This window comes from Rhynchophorus ferrugineus, unplaced genomic scaffold (assembly GCF_030347505.1).
Source record: "Rhynchophorus ferrugineus isolate W39M unplaced genomic scaffold, kcgeb_rfMv2 rfM7, whole genome shotgun sequence".
Lineage (NCBI taxonomy): Eukaryota > Metazoa > Arthropoda > Insecta > Coleoptera > Curculionidae > Rhynchophorus > Rhynchophorus ferrugineus.
In genome coordinates, this window is record NW_027472586.1 from 9,026,513 (window position 1) to 9,048,127 (window position 21,615).

General features: G+C 36.6%; 1 protein-coding gene and 1 long non-coding RNA gene across 6 annotated transcripts in view; one reads left to right on the forward strand and one right to left on the reverse strand.

Moving 5' to 3' along the window:
* Positions 1 to 610: 610 nt before the first annotated feature.
* Positions 611 to 21,615, reverse strand: part of Msp300 (Muscle-specific protein 300 kDa) — a 232,527-nt gene continuing 211,522 nt past the window's right edge. For 4 of the 5 annotated variants that reach the window (XM_076409219.1, XM_076409220.1, XM_076409217.1 and 1 more), the window contains 8 exons: positions 16,648 to 16,950; positions 8,901 to 9,158; positions 5,848 to 8,846; positions 5,701 to 5,739; positions 4,078 to 4,450; positions 3,494 to 3,904; positions 3,027 to 3,088; positions 611 to 1,895 (listed from right to left, as the gene is read on the reverse strand). In XM_076409219.1, coding sequence (XP_076265334.1) covers positions 1,667 to 1,895; positions 3,027 to 3,088; positions 3,494 to 3,904; positions 4,078 to 4,450; positions 5,701 to 5,739; positions 5,848 to 8,846; positions 8,901 to 9,158; positions 16,648 to 16,950 — 4,674 coding nt within the window. In that variant the 3' untranslated portion in view covers positions 611 to 1,666. The remainder of the gene's footprint in view (positions 1,896 to 3,026; positions 3,089 to 3,493; positions 3,905 to 4,077; positions 4,451 to 5,700; positions 5,740 to 5,847; positions 8,847 to 8,900; positions 9,159 to 16,647; positions 16,951 to 21,615) is intronic. The other variant, XM_076409216.1, reaches the window with a different exon arrangement.
* LOC143199432 (uncharacterized) lies at positions 9,840 to 10,230 on the forward strand. Its single transcript, XR_013006421.1, has 2 exons — positions 9,840 to 9,970; positions 10,027 to 10,230. It is a non-coding gene; the product is annotated as an uncharacterized LOC143199432 (long non-coding RNA).

The window sequence follows — 21,615 nt, forward strand, 5'->3', positions numbered from 1 at the left end:
TAAACATTTTTTTATTTTTTTCCAAGCAATAAAATGTAAGTGTAATTAATGCAAATTAGGAAAAGTTTACAATACTAAACATCTTAAAATTTTTAAGATATAGTAGTTAATATTGAAGTAAATTCTACTTATATGGTAACTTCAATATTATAATAGTTAGAATAAGTTTGTTACGACTCTGTATAGAATTGAAATGTTTACTAATGCGCCATCTCTGTTTCTTTTCTAAATCCATATAAAAGTTTATAAATATATTTTATAGTGATATTAGCTACAATACAAAAAGTCACTCTTATTTTTGTCTTAACAAAAGTTGGATATATATTTTCGGATACTATATCCCGATGAAATAGTTTATTTTAATAATTAAATTATGTATCAGCATTAAAGAATTTATTAATCGAGATAATGTAGGGTTCTATAACTCTAACTAACTTGCATCGATGTATATGCAACTAGATATTATTGGATTTTCTTTAAAAATGTGTTTTAACCCAACATATCTCTAAAATATAAACAGAAACTTTCAATTGCTCAACACTTAACACAATCGTTGGGTAATAAATTATATTAATCATAGGATAAGTGGGTTAAATAATACAAAATAGAATATTTTTAAGTATATATTTATAAATAAGGAATATAACTAAGAGGATACAATATTTGAGAAAACAATCCTGTTTTAAGTAAATTCAACGTCCTAAATAAATTATAAAATAAGAAAGCATATAAATTGGTTAGTTCTGAATACACGAGTGAGTAGCTTGGAAAAAAATAATGTGCTTAGGCCACATATAAAATTACTAATAATATAAAATATATTATGTTACAAGCAACATGAAAGTAATATAAATTATGCGTTTTACAATTCGTTATATATGTGTGAAACAAATTGGGAGATATTTGTTTCGGATTGTAATTGGTTTTTCTTATATTTATACATAGCAAGCAACTTTTGGAGAGTTAAGTTACCAGCCTATGTTGCCAAATATGAACGAAACGGTTTTGGAGAGACAACCGTTGTCGATGTTCGAATTGTAAAACTTTACTATGTAACGTATATTTCCTGAAATTGAAAGTGGAGAGGCTTTCGTTTCAGGCTGAATTTAATTTTGTTTCTCATAACAAACTGGGCAAAAAGGCAGTGGAGAGAACTGCGATTTTGCGCAGCCTGTCATCATCCTATATAGGGAAAAAATGCAAGACAATTTCACATATCGTTCTTTCTGCATTGCAAGTTTTCTTTTATCGTTTTGCACAACCATCATATAAATCAACAATGTATAATATAAAAATGTTGCAAACATGCTCTGTGCGTCTATCCCAATATACAGATAAGAAAGACAATATACAATTTTTATATCATTATAAAAACTATATGCTAGTAGGGGCTCAATACCACCCCCATGATTAAGCAACAATTTTGTTTTTCTTTTCTATTAAAGCTGCCAGATCATCAATGTTATATCTAAGTCACAATATTTACATAAATCACATATAAAAAAGTTTTCTCTTTTTCTTTTAAGTAACAAAAATATAAAACTCTGCAAAAAATAACAACCTAAGTCAAACGGGTGTCGGTTTTCTGACAACGACATAAAAAATATGGAATGAATTTAGAACCTAACCTAAACGGGTCTTACGAATGCGAAAATAACTGTGGAATTTAAAAGGGGGGTCGGTCGTCGTACCTCAGGGTCGGGGTGAGGTGGTTTGTTATCGAATTGACTATGGAGCAGGAATAATCGTCTTCCGTGTACGGAACTAGGGACGCTGCGCCTAACATTAACAACATGAGAGCTTGGATGGGTAACGAAGCTCTGACCACCCTGCCCAGGAAGCGGTATCCTCTTCGTAAAACTGATGTGTTTATTTGCGAATCATCGGTAGTACCACTGAAAAAAAATCATGTTTTAGTTAATTGTTCCATATTGTCAAAGTCAAACAATTGAAAATGAATCAAGTATGGAATTGTATTATGGAAGAATGACCTTAATTACTACTCATTTTTAATCGTCTTTCAAGTACAATGAATGAAAGTATGTACAGTCAATATAAATTTTTATATAATTTTTTTTAATTTAATAATAAAAAGCAACAACAAAATGTTCCTAAGAATGTTTTCAAGTGAATACCAATAAGACTTATATTGTTTAATGGGGTTTCCTCAAAAATTAAGTAAAAAATAAATTTTAATAAAATGTCGCGAGTCGCCGAAATGTGACAGGAACTACTGAATGAGATTTCGTTTCATGTACAGCTGTTTTATAAGGCCAAGTAAAGCTTAAATATCACTAAAAAATGAACCTTGTTAAATGAAACCCTCAAACGCTAGATTTTTAGTTTTTCTCTGTAAATTCTTTGTTCAAATGAAAGTTGGACCTTCTCTGAAGAATCTCCACATACTTAAGATGTCATCTTTTTAATTTAATAGGAAAAAGCGACGACAAAGTGTTCCTAAGAATATATTCAAGTCAATAACAATCAGGATTTCATTCTCTAGTGGGTTTCCCTAAAAAAATTTATTAAAAAACCCCATTTTAATGAAATGTTACTGAATGTGACAGAAATGACTGAATGATATTTCGTTTCATGTACAGTTAGTTTTATAAGGCCAAGTAAAGTTTAAATGTTATTGAAAAATTAACCTTTTTAAATACATTCCTCAAATGTTAGATTTTTTTTCTAAATTCTTTGTTCAAACGAGATTTTATATAAAGGCAAACTTATTGTTGAATTTTATAAGTTTTTACTAAATATTGCTTATATGTAAATTCCTTTTACTGCTTAAAAGTTGGAATAACGTCTGTCTTATATAATAAAAGTGGATATCGAGATTTAAAAGGTTAAAATACCAAAATAAACGTTGCGAATTAAGTGAGTGTCGTGGTATTGCGTGATGTGGTACTATTAAGTGTTATAACGAACGGAAACTGTTCATATTTTATCGAATCTGTGAATAAGGGACTAATAAACGAAAATATGAACAATTTCCAGATGAGATAAAATAAAATAAAAATATTTACTTGTAAGCAGTGTCGCCTGCTGAAGATGTCGATGGTGCGTCCCCTTCAGGTCGGTCCAAAAGCTGTCCAAATGCAAACAAATGTAAAAAACAGTGCTTCTTAAGTGTGATTAAATTAACGATAATAAGATCGATACTAGTAAATTAAAACGTGCTTCGAAAACAAAAAAAAAGGTAGGTCTACAATGTAGCAGCGAGTTAATCCGTCCCGTTCACCAGTCATGTCTAGTCCCAGACGGCTGGTGTAACGGAACGAACTTTACACTGGCTTATGTCGCTATGGGCACACAATTAATTACAGATAATGAACAAAAATGATATGGCACATGTATTTTCGAATTACTAGCTACATGTTGAACAAACCAAGTACGAGTAAGCCTTACACTATGATTTACAAGAACATTATATACTAGACAAGTCTACGAGGCTCGAATTTTACAGTATAACACAACTTCTGGACCAACTTACGTCATAGCCACTCGGTTGTAGGGCCGGGCCCGAGCTTACGTTGGCCGATAGGGCCCTACCGATCTCGTTGGGGTCTCTGCCCAACACCGCTCCCAGTTTCAGCGTGTAGACGACGGTCAGCTTGATGAGCGACTGCAGTTTGAGTCGCAGGTCGGTCAGGCGACGGTAGACCAGGTGCGAGCCCTCAGGGGCGTCGTTCTCGCGCAACAACTGATTGGCGGTTTCCTGGAGGCTCAGCACTCGCGGCTCGCACCGTTCCAGCTCGGCTCGCAGCTCGAGGAAGTTCTGGAACTTGGCCTCGATTGTCTGACGCGATGCGGTCAGATCGACCGGTTCGGAGGCTTTGATTTTACGCTCGTTCTTCTCCAGCCAGGTGCACAGCTCCGAGATAATACCGTGGAACTGTTGATTCTGTAAATAATCAAACATATTAGTAGTGTATTTAATGGTGATGGTGCGATGCTCATGCACATTTTGCAATTTTTTGTGTAAATTCGCCCTGAATGTTCAGGTCTGTATACCCATCGTAAGAAACTAGTAACACTAACTATTATTAATTAACTAAGTAGTAAACTAACGCTCACCTCCATGAGAGCTCGCTGTAATTGCAACTGCCATGAGGCAGCTATTCGACAAATGTTCTCCCAGCGCTTGTTATCCGCTTCCAGTCTGGCTCGAAGCTCTTCTCCTTTAGCCGCGTCTTCAGTATGATCGGCCAAGTGGGTTCCGACGATATTCAGAGATCGCACGATGCTCTTGTGACTGTCCAAATCCAACAGGAACTCGTGATGGTCTTGGATGATGTCCTCCAACTGTTCAATGTTGGCTGGGGGTGTCTTGCGGTTCTTCTGTGTGGCTTCAGCCACTTGTAACCATTTCTCTAACCGCCACAGGTCGTTGTCTAGCTGAGCCCAGTTGCGTTTAGTGCACAGCGGACACAATAGTCGACCTGCCTCGCTGCAGAAGGAGAAACGAGGGGGATTATATTTAGCCTGACGCCGATTTGGAGTCGATTAAAGAACGTGTAAACAGCGGGAAAAGATATCCAGGTATAAATAAACAGCAAATAGCGTGCTTTCAACGTATCCACTGTGGTTGTTATTTTAATTACACTGACAGGACACATAGTAGATTTTATGAGTTAAAATGTTTGTGTTTCTTCTTTGGATCTAGAACATTTCCATCCAAATGGGTTTAGATTTAAATAGTTTACAAATGTTCGTAGAAATACCAGCCAAGAATAACCAGTAATTCTATTAATACACCCTTCAACTGTCTCATTTTACCACTGGTATTACGATGAACGTAACATATTTCGTAATTTTTGATTTCATATTGATTATTTCGTAATTTTTGATTTTATATTGATATATAATTATAGAAAACTGCATAATTCGGCACTAGTTAGAGGAATTACAGGTTGGATGCTACTAGATATATTATTAAAATTGCCTTATAGTAATTAACAAAATGCCATATTTGATGAACAAATAACGATAAACTTATTTGAAATTAATAAATAATTAATAATGATCTACTAGAGACTAGTGACATCTAGCTCGAGCACTTGTTCTGATAGTTAAATATTATGAAGTTCATACTATCATAATAATAATTATATATCTGTCACATTTCAGTTATTATAACACCACACTAGATACTGTGTCTTAGATACTTTCACCTGTTTCCCACATGCAAAACGTTTTTTTTTTTAATTTAATACATCTGGACAGGACCAGGTTGCTATTATTTACGCTTTATTTAATTTGAATTAATAACGTTTACTTGATATTAATAAGCAGTCTTTCTATATCGGGAATCATTGCCTTCAAAAACTTTCTATGGGCTTGCTGATTTAATTCACTATGATACGTGTATTTGGGTAAGATACATAGTATATTAACAGGAAACTTATGAATGTTTAAAAATAATAAAACATTTCTTTTACCTATTATGTTAATTTAGTAATAGGACTGATCGATTAATAGTGTTTTTAGGGTTGCATATATTTTTTTAAAAATATATTAGGTATATTGTGATATTTATTGATTGGATTTTTTCATAATTACGATACAAAGCAACAAAAAATCCCGGTAGAAAGACGAATATACTGATTCCGATAAAAGCAACTTTAAAAATAAAGCATGGGCTGATCCTCTCCAGAAGAGCTACATACTAGCAATAATCTAGAGGAAGATTTTACTTACTGTTTGCATAACAAATTATAAGCATCGGACACTGTAGTTCTGCAGAAAGAAAAATACAAAAACACCAGTTAGTACTATTTTAGGAAGAAAACCACACCGTATTACCTAACCACTACATAAAACCATACAGTCTCTGTGCGGACTTACCTTAATTCTTTTAGTTTCTGTTCCTTCTCTTTGGCTTTGACTAGCAGTAGTTTGTACTCTTCCAAGAGGGTCTCGACCTCAAAGGAGCTCGCTTCTTCGTCAGACGCTCCGCATTCGTCGATCAGCAGGTCGTGGAGATGTTTGATCAGCTCCGTGCTGGCTTCCCCTTTGGCTGACAGTTTGGCGATCTTGTTCCCACTGGAGAGTAACTCAGCCGAACCCTGTTTCGGCACGTCCTTGTTGATGAACTGCTCTAGTTCCTGCAGGTTGGTCCTGCACTCGACGATAGCTGCATCCAGTTGGACCATGTACGCGTCCTTGGCGCTGATGGAGGTCATCCTTTGGAGTTGCGGATGCAGTGTGTTGACCTGAACAGCAGTGTCTTGTTCAAACCTCAACGTCTCCACCTGGACGCTTTCGTCGACCTCCCGAGGGTATTTCTTTATTTGGGCCAGGAGCTCAGCCTTGAGAAGCTTGCTTCTCGTGGTGAGGTTCTTGGACAGGTCCTGGTATTCGTCGATCATGTGTTGAATCTTGACTATTTCGTCTTTCTTGCTTCTCTTTAATATCAGGAGGCCTAGTTTGTCGGCTTTCTCCAATGTGGGAGTGTACGAATCCAGCTCGTTCTCTAGGGATTCTAGTTTTGTCAGTCTTTCTTGCGGAGAACTCTTGTTGGGGGTGAGATGTTGGAGTTCGGTGAGCAAACCGTCGATCTTGCTTAAATTGATAAATGCTGTTTCATGGGCCAACGAAAACTCTTTGAACGGTGCCAATTCATTGTGCAGCGCTTTTAACAAGCTCCTGGCCTTCGGTAACAAGTTGTTCCATCTCGCGATGACAACGCGAGCTTTTGACGTCAGTTCCTGGATGTTATCCGGATCGGTGCTTCCGGTCCTGACCAGTTTCGAATAGGTCTGCTCTAATATCTCGAAAGCCGGACTGTGGGATTCGATCTCCTTGATCCTGTCCTCGACCTGATAAATTAATTGTTGAAGCTCTTTCTGGTCTAGTTTCGTCAGCGGTTGGTCCAATTCTTTAAGTTTCTGCTCCTGATCCAGCAGCCACGTCTCCTGTTCGGTGCTGAGCTTCAACACTTCCTGCAGCAACTTCCAAACGAACGTCAGTCTCTTTTTCCTCTCTACCGATTGTCCGCACACGGTTTTCCATCGCTTCTCCAGGTTCTGTACAGCGTTGGAGAGATTCTCCGCGGAGAAGTGGTTCTTGGCCATGTCTTCGTCGCTCAGCAGCAACTCGCATAGGTTGAGCACCTCGGCGATGTTGGCGCTTTCGTTCTCGATTGACTTCTTCAGCTTGTCGTGATCGGACAGCTTCCGGTCGATGACGTCCTTGGTGCAAGCCTCGAAGACGATGGTCTCGGCCAGCTGGTTCTCGATTTGCGTTAGCCAGGCCCGTATCTGTCGGATCCTCTCCTCCAGCTGCAGGGTGGTCTGGATGATATCGTGGATCTTGTTCGTCTTGCTCCTCCCGAGGTTCTCTAGTCGCTGCCAGCGGTCTTGGACGTCGTCGGTGCGGGTCTGGATGATCTGTTTGGCGGTTACGTCGGCGTATTCTTCCCCGCACGAGTTCACTAACTCGGTACCTACCCGCACCAGCCACTCGTACTCGCGCTCTTTCAACGCCATCTCCGCCTGGAGCTCGACCTCGAGTTTTCGAAGGAGCTCCCGGGGATCCAGCGCCAGAGTCTCGGCCGTCTCGCGTTCCAGTCGCGATTCTAGTTCGCTAGCCCAGGCGATGAATTTCGTCTGCCTGGCCTCGAACATGGACTTGATACCTAATTTTTCTTCCAGCTGGTGGCAAATCATCGCTAGTTGATGATCTAAATCTCTGTGTTGGTGCCACAATAACCACATTCTCTGGTTGACTGTCTTCACGTCGGATGGACTAAGGCACTCCTTCAGCTGTTCCTGCGATAATCCCAACTGCTCCATGTCTTTGATGGAAAACGCCAATCTCTCTCGCGTTCTCTGAAGCACTTCCAGGCGATTGCTTATGCCGGCGTGTGACGCCGGCGCGGTCGACTGGCTCTCGTTGATGACGGCCTGGATGCCGTCGAACAGCTTCTGGACGGCTCGCACTCGATCTTCGTGAGTGAGTACCAGTTTGGAGATGCGCTCCAGGAACTGTTTCCAAGTGTCCAGCCCGGCTTGGAGGTTGGAGATTCGTTGTTTGATGGCCGCGTGCTCCATTCTGATGGATGTGGCCAGGGCGTCGTCACAGAACTGCAGCAGGAGGTTCTGTTGTTTCTGTAAGCCCTCGGCCTGCTTTTCTCCTTGGGGAATCTTATCCAGGAGCGACTGGATGCGATTCATCAACTTCGGGATGCGTCGGACGTGGAGGTAGCGTAGCTGCATGTGTTCGCGTTCCTTCTCCAGGTTCTTCAGCCACTCCAACAGGGTGTTCTGATCGATCCTGTACTGTTCCCACGACTCCAGTCGGTTTTGCACCTCGGCGTGCCTGTCGATGATTCTGCTAAGGGTCTCGTTGTGTAAGTTCGTGAGTGAGTTGAACTGTTCCATCACGCTGGACTCCACAAGCCCGCTGCCTAGTTGACCGTCCTTCTTGTCGATGGGTTTCAAGACGTTCTGCTGGGTGCTGAGCAGGTTTTGATGCACCTGGCATAGGTGTTGGTGTTCGGATAGGCTCTGGTAATCGCCAGGTATGGTGTCTTGGAGGAACTGCTGGACATTATAGAGATACTCTTGCCACAATCTCAAAGCGGCAGCACCGTCTTCGTTCCTCACCAACCGGCTGCTCAGCCTGTGGTATTGTTGGAAGGTCTCCCGGAACACCTGCTGCCACAATTCCAGTATCTCGATCACCGAAGTCTCGGTGGTCGTAGTGGAGATCTCGACGGTTTTCTCTTTGATCTTCTGTATCTGGCCTTCTGCCTTGCCTAGGGCGATCAAGTGGTCCCTGAGAGCCTGTAATTTCTCTTCCGTGTCGACATCCAAACTGTCATTTTCTATATCGCTGACGTTCTGTGAATAAAGCTCCTTATTATAGGTATCAGAGAGCAACTTAAATCTACCTACCTTCTGCACCGAATCTAAGTAATGCCTTGTTCCAAGAATATCATTACTAGTCTCCAGTTTTGCTTTGGTCTTGGCCTCGGCGACGTCCGCCAGGGTGGTGAGGCTTTCGCGGACATCCTCCAAGCGTTTGCCGAGGGCATCGATCTCGCCGCCGAGCAGGGATTTAGCGTCCAAACCGACCGCGTTCGCGATATCGGACACCAGGTCTCTGAGCTCAGACAGGCGTTTCGAATGTGCTGACAGAGTCTCCTCACAAATCTACGAAAACATAAGATCAATAAATAATAAGATAAATCAAAATTAACGAAAATGGATTGTCGCTAAAATAGGCATGATCACTAATTTTGAAAAACTATTTATGACAATCCTACATTTTTACTTCGCCTGAAAAAAAAACTTACTTTATAAATAGCATCGATTTGAAAAAGTTTTGGTGGCACTGGACTGTTTGTGAAGTTACAGCTCTTATTTATACATAATTTTAATAATTGTGGGTTATAGTTTGACATTCCAATGAGTATCAATGTTTATGTGTTTACTGTTCAAGGCAGAAAAAAGTTAGAAAAAATGTGGTAACATTTTGCAAGGAGCAAACCAGCCGCTATAATTTGAACATCGGTAATTTATTCTAATCAATAAATAAGACCATTCTAAGTACATTAACCATGTCCGAGGTGTAATTAACGTAATATAACGACACCGTTAATAATATTTGAGGTTAGGCTTCATTTGTTTTGTTTATTTTATGTAAGTCACTAATAATTTTGTTCTTTTTTTCAGTTACCAAGTAATATGAAAAGTTATATTTAATATAATGTGATGGGGTTAGTTGTACAAAGTTGTGTATGAAATCAGTATGTATTCCTATAAGATTCTAATGCCAATCAGACAAGAAACTAGGCTTCTAACTGAACTCACTGAACATTCACTGCTCTTCGCTATTGAACGACTATATATTCTCAAAATACAAAGAAAAATATTAATTAAATTGAAGCCTTCAATAAGTGTCGCTCAAATGCGACTGATGGCTTCTTTCATAACAAATAGTTCGATGAGCTGTACTTTACCCAGTTAAGAATAAGTGATACATATTTTATTGAACAATGTGATTTCATCATGTTTTTAGAATCTGGTAAGTGGGTGTTATGGCAAACAGACATATCAAACATTTCGAACAACTTACATACAGAATGTATGAACTTACATATTGTCACAGAGGTCAAGTAAAGTAAAACAAACTAAGTAGAGATCTAGTACTTGCGGAAGTATTGTAGTTACATGTGCTTATTAGTTAATAAGGTTATTCTTAAAATAAACTTTAAAATTAAAATTTGGGCATTTTATTTATCCAAATATTACAAGGAAATTTACATACATTCTAGCTTTCCAAGAATCAGAGCTGCTAGAAGTTCATCAAACATCCATCATTACATGTAATTTAGACCTTTTTTTGTTGTAAAATTATCATTTTGGCTGCGCTGTCAAGTACATTTGCATCTGTTTATTAAAATTTTTGTAAAATGTTTAGGTAGGTTTGCCATCGATACAATTTATATTGATATTAGCAAATATGATACTCTTGATTTCGATAATACTATTTTTGCAGTTCCTAACTGGCGATTGTATTGTGATTGAGCAATCTTTAGAGTTATTACTTGCACTTATTATTTTTTTTGTCAAGTTTTATATTGTTAGTATTATTTGATTTTCTTTAATATTTTACCACATTTCATAGCTAGTGTATCTGGAATATTCACTCACTTTAATTCTATGAGACTTTCAGTATTCTTTTTTAAATTATTATTTCAGTTACGATGTATAGTTTTTAGTAAAATTTAGGCTATTTACATTTTTCCGTTGGTAGCATAAAACCGATTTTTTAACCGTGAAATATAAGATAAATAATCCGAATAAAATCGAAAGGTGTCAAAGAACCCAATTATTGGAATGTGGAAATGATGGTTAGGAAATAGTTTTGATTTGATATTGGAATTTTTAAATTTTCTGCTTTTACTTCTATTCATATAAAATAAATCTTTTCTTTTAGAATATATCCTCTTTTATCATATACTATAATTATGAATCAATGTTTTTGCGATACTTTATTACAGTCACCATGCCAATTGGTTACACAAAATATGTATAACGAAAAAAATGTATTTAGGTCATAGTTTTGAAAAGACCTATTTTTAATTCTCACATATATATAAAGCATAACCACATTAATGTCAATGATATAGCGATCCGAAAATAGTTCTCCGTAAAATTAGCAATGACTTTATCTGTCCTTCTCTCTCTTGTCCATTTTCCCTCTCGCTAGCGCGGTTTAATTCCGCTGATTACCGGTTTTTTTGCCGTTGTAGTTTTTGGCAAGTGTTCCGGCTTAAAATATAAGCAAATATAGGTCACGTTTTGGTACATTGAACGAGTTTTCGGGCGTGATTGTTGTTGTACCCGAAGTTGGCGGTTTGAAATTGCGCGAGGCCTGCTAATAAGCGGCGTGGGCGATCGCTTATTTAGATTTCGGCATGGATTTAATTGAAAATGGGGGTTCGACGTTGATGACGGTCAAGGTTAATCGGTTTCTGTTTGATTTCCGTGCGAACTGGCGATGCAACTTCATGTATTACTTCTGAGTCATAGCAATTTTCTTACAGTCGCTTTTCAATCCAAATTAATGTTAAATTATGTCCTAAAATGTATGAGAAATTCGATGGGTTAGTAAAAATGGGGCACTTCAATGGCTTCATTTAGTGGGAATGGAATACTGAAGATCAACAAAACTCATTTTCATCTTGATAGTATCGTTAATCATCGAAATTGTCGCATTTTGAGTATGGAGTATCATTGGGTCTTATTTCTCCGAGAGTCAGGAAATAATTCGACATGAAATCACAGTTTTTTTGCTTAAATTGAATGATAAGATTCTATTATATTACTATGATCAAATGAGGTTGTAAGCCAACAACCCAAAACTATCTGTTAGTTAACGGAGGGGATTCAAAGATGTATGGACGGAATTCAATCACATTTATGCAAAATGGCCATGGAGAAATTCACAGAATCAGCGCTAGCAAAGCCGTGGAGACGAATTGACCGATGTGGTCACATACGTCTTAGAACATCCTATATAACAGATAAAAATTAGAATTGGTAGAATTTACTTACTTTCAAACACTAAAGTAAATTTGGCAATGTCGCAAATTTCAAATTTTCTTATAAAACAATTTAACAGAGATTTTATTAGATTTCGATTTGAAGATATTTCAAAAGATTTATTGTACAGTAATTATTGATGGGGTTTACAAAACTGGAACTACAAAAATTACACTATAAAGGCTCTTTTGTGAAAAATCATTCAGTGTATCTAGAAATTGGTTAGAAATTTTACTGATGAAATCGTAGAACTAAGAAAACTAAACAATCTGACACCGTCGCGATTTTTAATTCAAAATAATAAAAACAAGATTTGGAAAAATTCCCTAATTTTCAAACACTAAGGTAAATTTGGCGACGTTGCACAATTTAATTTTTTCTTATAAAACAATTTAAGAGACAGTTTATTCGATTTTGGTTCGAGGATATTTGAAAAGAGTAATTATTAATGGGTATTATAAGAGAACTACAAAAATTACAATATATAGGCTTTTTTGTGGTAAATCATTCAGATAAATTCGTAAAATAAAGGAAAATAACAACAAACTGACAACACCGCAATTTTTAATTCAAAATATAAAGAAAAAATTAATACGAATTTTAATGGAAAAATAAAAACGTATGTTCAATGAAAACATGTCAATGCCGCCGTCAGGCATCTCTGGAACTTAAAATATCAAAAAATATCCATTCAAACCGTTTGACAGTACGCAATGTTGCCTGATTTTCTCGAGATAATCTCTGTTATATTAAAATAAATAATTTTATCACTCTTCATTGTCTTTTCAATAAAATATATTTTTAATTTTTTGTTGGTTGTGTCACCATACCAAATGGTCTTGCGTAGCCGCTTGTAAATTATAGCAGTGTTTTCTCAATATTAATGTACGTTTTCCATCTGGCATTGTTGTACTATGATGAAAAAGTAAGGTTACGCAAAGTACATCAAATAAATATTTCTAATAATAACTAATATTTATAGTAAAAGTAAACGATTAGCGTTTCAAAGTGTAGTTTTCGCAAGGCGATAAATAACGTAAGTCAGTTGTTAACGTTTATGATTTAAAATTATGAACGTTGCCCGTGTTATTGCCAACCAGTACGGACTCGCTAGCACATAACCTTATTGGTTTAATCAATTCAAATTGTTACAGTAAATTGTTAAAAAGCCGTTACCGTTCTAACCGTTCCTAACGTCACATTTCAAAACCGGGCGACGGATTTCCGCGCTCACGCGAAAACAACCACTCGAGAACCCTCTCGCGTGTTCTCGATGGCGAAAATTAAGATTTATTAGGCGCCCTTTAACCTAATTCCCGTCGGGGACGAACCTGCAACTCTTCGGGGGTACACATGGAGGACGAACACACTAACAGGACGCGGAGCACTGCGGGAAAACGTATTTTGGGGTTAGTACAGAGGAAACCGGAAACATCGACGCTGTCACTCGGGATATTTATAGAGATTCGCGCGGATGAGGGCTCCGCTCTCGTCCGCCGACTATTTATAATGCGTCGGGAGCGAGACTGGATCGCATCGCTACGACGGCTAGCAGAAATTTCGGGTTGGGGTGGGCTCCGGGGAGTTTTCGCACGACGCGATACGTTATAGTACCCAGAAACCATGGACGTCCGAAACTAGGGATGGTGAAAAAAAAATTGATATTTTTGTTAGCCGATATTTTTCGATAATTAAAAAAAATTCTCAAACGTCATAAAAACCTTTTAATTATCAAAAAAAAAACTTTAAAATTGGTACTTAATTTGAAAGTTTTAGTGCGTTTTGCTACTTAATTTTAAATTTTAGTTTTTTGTGTCAAAAATATCGTTACATCATTTGTAAAATATCGATATTTTTCCTAGTTGTTGAAAAACAGTATTGACTTTCTTCTCTAATGTATCCATATATTTTTTTAAATACCGAAATCGATATCGATATTTTTCTCCGGCGCCAACATCCCTATCCGAAACAGTGCGATACAATTTTCCGGTTTTCAACAAAAATCTAAGCTAGATGTTTATCACGAGCCAATAAGAGCCTATTTTTAGACAGATATATCCACTCATATTATGTACTGATATTAAATTATTAAATATTAACATTGACGCTCTGAAGATGGTGATTTATTTACGAGAATTAGGAATACTGACAAAAGCCTCCGGGACTGTCCCGTTTGCACGAAGCCTTTAATTATCCGATTTTTTTTTGAAAATATGCTAATTAAAACAGGGTTATACTTAAAAATGACATATATTTTAGCACATACTCATTAAACTACCGGAAAAGAAACATTACATACGGTGTAAAACCGGTTCCTTTGTATTCCAATTCGTCCTAAATTGAATGGTTAGTGAACAAAAATGCAGAGGAGCTTCAGAGCCGGACGAACGAGACGGAATCGATGACCTTGAACTTAGCGGGGCCAAGATTCCCCTCTTGGACGGCGAAAACTCCACCGCGCGTCCACAATGAGGGGCGGAATCCCGAGACTGGATCGATAGGATGCAGCCATGATGCTGCGACCGCAAAGTTTTGATACCAACTTGTGCATTTAGATTTCAGAACGTGAAATTACATAAGACAAAATACATAATTCATATACAATAATATCAGGAGGACGGAGATTATTAGACAAAAGCATTTCTCTAGTGATTAAAATAAGAAAATATAAACACACGTGTTGTATTTTCAAGGTATTAATTATAATAACATAAAATAAGAAAAAAAGAGAATCTGATTGAGGAAAATTGTTAAAAAAAATGGTGATCTTGAAGGGATGTTAAGACAATCATTCATATGACATATATATAATAAGTAAAAAGACGTTGAATACCAAAATTAAAATTGGAAATAAAACCAGTGGTAAGCTGTCTATTTTCGGAAATCTTCAACATAAAATTAGATTCGGTGAAAGAAGAGTATCGGAACAGATAAAAAGGGAACTTGGTCTTATAGAACTACCATGACTGTATGACAATTTAATTAGTTACAATATTATATAATATTCATTTTCGAAATGGATTTTTAAAAACTAATGCTCAAGGCACTCTAGATAGAGTGATCAATCAGAATCGATCCAAAAAGGGGCACAAGATTCTAAACATAGATTTAGAGAAAACTAGCGACCCGCCCCGGCTTCGCACGGGTGCAATGCTGATACTAAATTAAATACACTACAGAAAAAATATGAACGTTGTATATAAAAACATAGCGGCCCGCTCCGACTTTGCACGGGCATAAAATATATATGCCTATGTCACTCAATGAAAACATGATTAAAATCGATCCAGTATTTTTGGTTCATTCATTACTGCCCTTGGCCTGCACGCATTAAATTTGGAGTAAAACAATTCCTCTTCCCCTATACTTACTATGAAGATTTCCTGCTATCTTTGGAATATCTAAATTCATACAATTTTTATTACATTACACATTTTTAAACGCAAATTTTAAATTTGTAATATCTCCGAAAATATTTGTTTAATTTACATGCTGTAAGGAACCATATTGATCTATATTAATTGCACACTGTATTTAAGGTACTTAATTCGATAAGGATTAATGCCGTATTGCTTAAAATAGCTTCGTAAATAAGCCATTTTCTCACGTAAAAAGTAAACAATAAAAATGGTTAATGTGGGTTATCCCTAAAAGATAAACATATACCATCGCGGACTTTTTTGTAGACCTTTTTATGGTGTACAATACTGTAGTACATTAATTTGATCTAACTCGTAGGGTTAGGCAGCGTTTCTGCAAATTGCTAAATAAGCCTTAAAAAATAGGTTAATTTACGACATCACGTTAGAAACCTCTAAAATTAGCAATGTTGCCTTAGTATATTATGCATGTATTACACATATAAACCTTCCTCTTGAATCACTCTATCTATTGAAAAAAACCGCATCAAAATCAGTTGCGTAGTTTTAAAGATTTAAGCGCACATAGGGATATAGGGACAGAAAACGCGACTTTGTTTTATACTATGTAGTGATAACGCCAGAAAGATAATGCTTTACAATATTTGCCTCATGCTGTTGTCATCTAAAAACAATTGCCATAAGGAATAGAAATTCTACATAAAGTTGTTATGTATATACGACATATGTCAAATATCATACTCAGATGTCGATACTTAGTTGATAGAGGATCAGAGATCTAGAGAGTGTAGCGAGGGACCAGTAATTCAACGTTGTCGATTTTAGTTTGCGAAATATATGCTTTATTAATCTCGTACTGGCTCTGCTTGTTTGTTGATGCAAATTACACACAACAATAGTTATATATTAATTTGTAAATGAGAGATTTTACTGAACATTAGATATGTAAGATATAATTAATTAAAAAAATGTTATGATAATAGCATTCTGATGTCTATATTTTGTTGATAGAGAATTAGAGAATTGGAGAAAGAGAGAGAGAGAGAAATATAAACAACGAAGAGAAATTGAAAGATAGAAAGATACTTTTTGAGACAGTACTCAAATTTCGGAGAGAGAAAGACAACAAGAAAGAACTTTTGATTACAGTACTCAAGACAGAGATAAAATGAGAGAGTGATGGGGGAGGTTTATGACTTTGTTCGACTTACCTTGACTTTCTCGATGGCCTCCTCGGGCGGTAGGTTGTCGACCGCCTCCATGGGATTCTCAATCCATTCCTTCACCAGGTCGCTGGCCTCTTTGTACCGCTTCCACAGCTCGGCGGCGTTCTGGTACTTGGTGCACAGCTCCTTCAGGTTGGTGCAGGTGGTGTTGTAGGCGGTGACGGCCTCGTCGACGGCGGCGCCCACGCGGGCGGACACCTCCGGCGCGCAGCTGTCGGCCAGAGGCTTGGCGGCCTCCTTCAGCTCCGCCACCAAGTTCTCACGCGATGTTAGGTCGACGGAGAGCCCCTGCAAATGGGAAATGGTCAGTGAAACGTCGACGACGAATACAGCGGTGATAATAAAAATTCGCCGCCAAGCTTCGCGACGTGCGTAATTAATTTCCAAACAATGATACGACAATTAAAATTCCACAAGGTCGAAATTCGATTCAACGTTAAGCGGACGCCTTATTCGCCAGACTTTTGCGCCGTCGACCAAATATTCTCACGTCGCGTTAATTTATTTGTTATGCCCGTTCATGTTATTCGTTTTCTTTTCCTTCTTCGCGCGTTGGTTATTCCACAATAATCTGTTTTGGTGTCGGCCGTTGATATGATTGTTAACAATATTTATTTGGTAATTGTTCATATTTGTTCGAGTTATCGTAGATTATATTTGGCTCGTTATTAATTTTGCCCAACAAAAAATACTATTGTAGCGACCTTGAGGCATGTCGAATTTTATATCGTGGAATAACGGTCTACAAAGTACCCAGAAATATAATCCCAGATGTTGAACACGGGCGGGGTGCCAGCAGCGCCAACTAGAACCCGATAACGAATAGCTGGCGGCAACCCCGAGACGTTTATCTGGGATGTTATTGAAGGGTATTTCGATTCATTCAGTGCTCAACCATCGTTTGGTTTAGACGTGCCACCATCGACTGCCCAAGCCTCGTCTCCAGGTAACACCGCTGCCATCCGTTTTATCTAATTGTATTTTTCACATTTTTTTTATATAGCCAATAAATAACGGTCACGTAATGTAAACACCACTGTTTCATTTCGTTTTACCTCCAGTCACCGAGCCACATCATTTACCCTAAACTATATATCAATTTATCATAGAATTTTTAAAAAATGAAGAAAATTGATTTACTTATCTTTATATATGTAATTCTTTTGACCGTGTGTATGTAATTGAACACCTCCTAAACGGCTGGACCGATTTCGATGAAATTTTATGTTACGTGTGCCTTTGTGTGAATTCGATTGGACCGTGCAGGTGACGCTGCAATAGCCTCGCAGGATTTTTAAAAATCTTTCGTTTGTAACAACAAATTCACTAATTTGATGTCATTGTGATCATCTTACGATAGTTTTATGGTTAAACAAAAGAAATATCAATTTATCTATATTTGGAGTTATATTTAACAACAAATACTATTTTTAAATATCGGCAAGTGATCCATTCAACTGACTCATGCAAAACAAGATATCATAGTAATTAAAAAGTAGTTTTTATTACTTACTAATTGTATATATTGCACAGTATGCATTATTATAGCGAAGCAAATAAATATGTTTATTGTGAATAGAGTTCAATGAATTTGCGATGCTTCTACAACTATATTAATCTATTAACAAATAATGGAGATTATTTAAATCCAGAATAAAAAGACAGCCAAAAATGGAATTTGCGACATGGCTCTCAAAATTCATGAATATGTACCTAAATGGAATATTGCTTTTTCCTATTTTAACTGCTTTTTTCGTTTGTTACTTGTTATTTATCCAGAATGACAACAACTAAAGGCAATGAACTGCATAAAGCAGCTGCTGAACTAAGATGTAGTTACATGTCAACTGGAAAACCAACTTATTGGCCGACTGATCAAGAGAAAACCCCAGACCTGTTAGATTTCTTCATAGTAAGAAACATAACATCCAACTGTATAAAAGTCGAAGAAAATTTTGAGCTAAGTTCAGATCATATGCCAGTGATTCTGACGTTGAGCGAAAATATAATAAGAAAACAAAGAAACCCAACGTTAACAAACAAGAGAACAGACTGAGATGGATTTTCTGAAGAATCGAACAAACGAATTCAACTAAATGTACCCCTCACGACAATTAAATTTTGAAGCAGAAAAATTCATAGTAGATATTCAACAAGCTGCTTGGAATAATACTCCTCCTAAGAGTACAATTAAAGGAATTAATTATCCAAAGGAAGTGAAGGAAATGGTAGCTGGAAAACGAAAATTACGAAAAAAATGGTAACAAAACGGAACACCTGAAAATAAAAATAGTTTTAACAATATAACACAAAGATTGAAAGGGGAATTGACCTATATCACTGCTGCTAGTAATATCTAAGGATTTTGAAAATCATAGAGACCATAGAAAGAAAAAACGTAATAACAGGACACCAGTTTGGGTTTATTAACAAGCATTCAACAATTGACCAGGTCCACAGAATAACAGATATTATTGAAAAAGCCTACGAAAGTAAAAAAGTATGCTGAGCTATATTCTTAGATGTAGCACAAGACTTTGATAGGGTTTGGCATGAAGGCCTTGTTCATAAACTACAGAAAATGTTACCAAAACAACACACCGAACTATTAAAATCGTACATTACAACCAGAATGTTTAGAGTCAAACAAGAAGAAGCTTACTCTACAATAAAAGAAGTTAAAACAGGTGTACCACAAGGAAGTGTACTAGGACCAATGCTTTATCTACTCTACACTTGTGACAGGCAAGTGACAATATAAATAATTGGACACAAGCTTGGAAAATAATAATTAATGAAAGTAAATCTGTACATGTGCAGTTCACCTATAAATAGACCGTACAAGCACCAATAACATTAAATCCATCATTCCATATAGCAACAATGCTAAATATCTCGGAATGAATCTTGATGAAAAATTTTGCTGGAAGTAACATATAAAGAAGAAAAGAACCGAAATTGAAATATAGGAAAATCTACTGGCTAATTGGAAGAATATCACAATTATCAGTACATAATAAATTTCTATTATATAAGCAAATACTGAAACCTATATGGACATACGGAGTTCAATTATGGGGGTGTTCTACAAAGAGTAACATAAATAAATAACAAATTTTTTAGAACAAAGTCCTGAGCGGTATTGTGCACCCAAATACTATAGGACTGATTACCTACATCGAGACCTTCAGATACCCACAGTCAGTCAAGAAATCAAGAGAATTGCAATGGGGCATGAGGAAAGACTCCATTCTCATGAGAATATTGAAACATTGCAGCTTTTGAATACCACCAGAACACAGAAACAGACTCAAAAGAATCAAACCATTTGATCTTGTGTAGTATTGTGTAGTGAGGTGCATATAATAAAAAATGTAACAGTGACATGTATAAACATTATTTTACCAGAAACTGAGATAGGGCCGATGGGTCCCCCTAGTTATATACCTAGATTTAAGTTATCATAAAGACATATTGTAGGTTAGACCGAAACTACTAGTAAGAATGCAATAATTAAATAATAATAAAAACTTGTTATTTGAAAAGATACCTCAAAAAACCGCATTTGCTCTCAAAGGACTCACATCTTGGAATCCCTCATAATTAATTCACTACAACAACTATAACTATACTATAACGATAATTAATCAACGCTATGGTTGAAACGTATAGTTTACTATTGCACTATATATATAAGATTCTCCAAAATACTATCGCGGGGGCCTCGTACGTATTGCACGACGCGGTATATTTAATAACGACAAGTTCTTAGCGATTAAAACTATATTAAAAATATGTTTAATTTATGATAAGCGGGTGATGATATCGTAGTTTAGAGCAGTATTGTATCTCGAAATTCCATTCCGACTTGTTCACAGCAACCATATGTTTTTTTTGTGTTGTTTCAGTCCTGTTTATGTTTGACGCATTATAATATAGAGTGATAATGTTAATCTTCGCCAGTTTATACTCGGCAAATATTTGATAAATGTTTAAATCATCGTCGGAATTAGGCCGGGACTGTTTGAATGTATTAAAAAATATATATCCAACGAAATAACCGAAGATCCCTCGCATCTGGAGGGAATAGTTCGGGTCCGTGGCTATTTATTTGGGATTCCTCCGTGATTTTCTATAAATAGGAGGCTCTGAAATTGTACATATGGCGAGCGCTTTATCTAACGTTCGGGATAAATCAGGTCATTGTTTAAATTAATAAAAACGTTATTTTAAACAATTACGTTTCGCGTTCGAGATCCGTTCTTTTTAAACTGCGAAGCGAGTGAAAAATGTGACATAAAAATTAATTAGATCGTGTTAGAAAAACCTACGTTAAGGTAATTTCTTTGAAAAATACACGTTAGATTACGTGAAATATCGAACTGTTTTAAAAAAGTTGACAAATTACGTTAAACATCAGTCGGTATTGGTTTACTAGAAGTAAATATATAGTTTGACGTACACAAATATTGAAAAAAACATATAAATATCGAGAATATTTTTTGGCTGATACTTTAATATTTATATCTCGTGGTGGTTTATTTGCCACATAAAGGAAACTAAGCCACAAAAACCATCATCCTTTTCATCAATTAAGGAAATAAGATTGTACTGATATCCTGCTCGATACTGTTATCAAGCTCGGGAAACCGCAAAGAAAAATCAGGAAGTAGGATGTTGGTTTGTCGACAATTTTTGTCTTCCGATATGCCAATGAGTAAAAATATGTTTCAAAATAATATCAAGAAGGCGTTGCCCAATGATTTAACGCTGAAAGAACTATATCGGTCAATAGGTTATATTTTTAATATTTGTTCAATATATTTTTTCAAACAGCTTCAGAGATATCACACATAATATCAGGAATATTTTACAATTTAAAAATACAGTAATACAGGCAGATACGTAATGAAGTAATTTTATAAAAATCCTATAAAAACTGTCATGTTTACC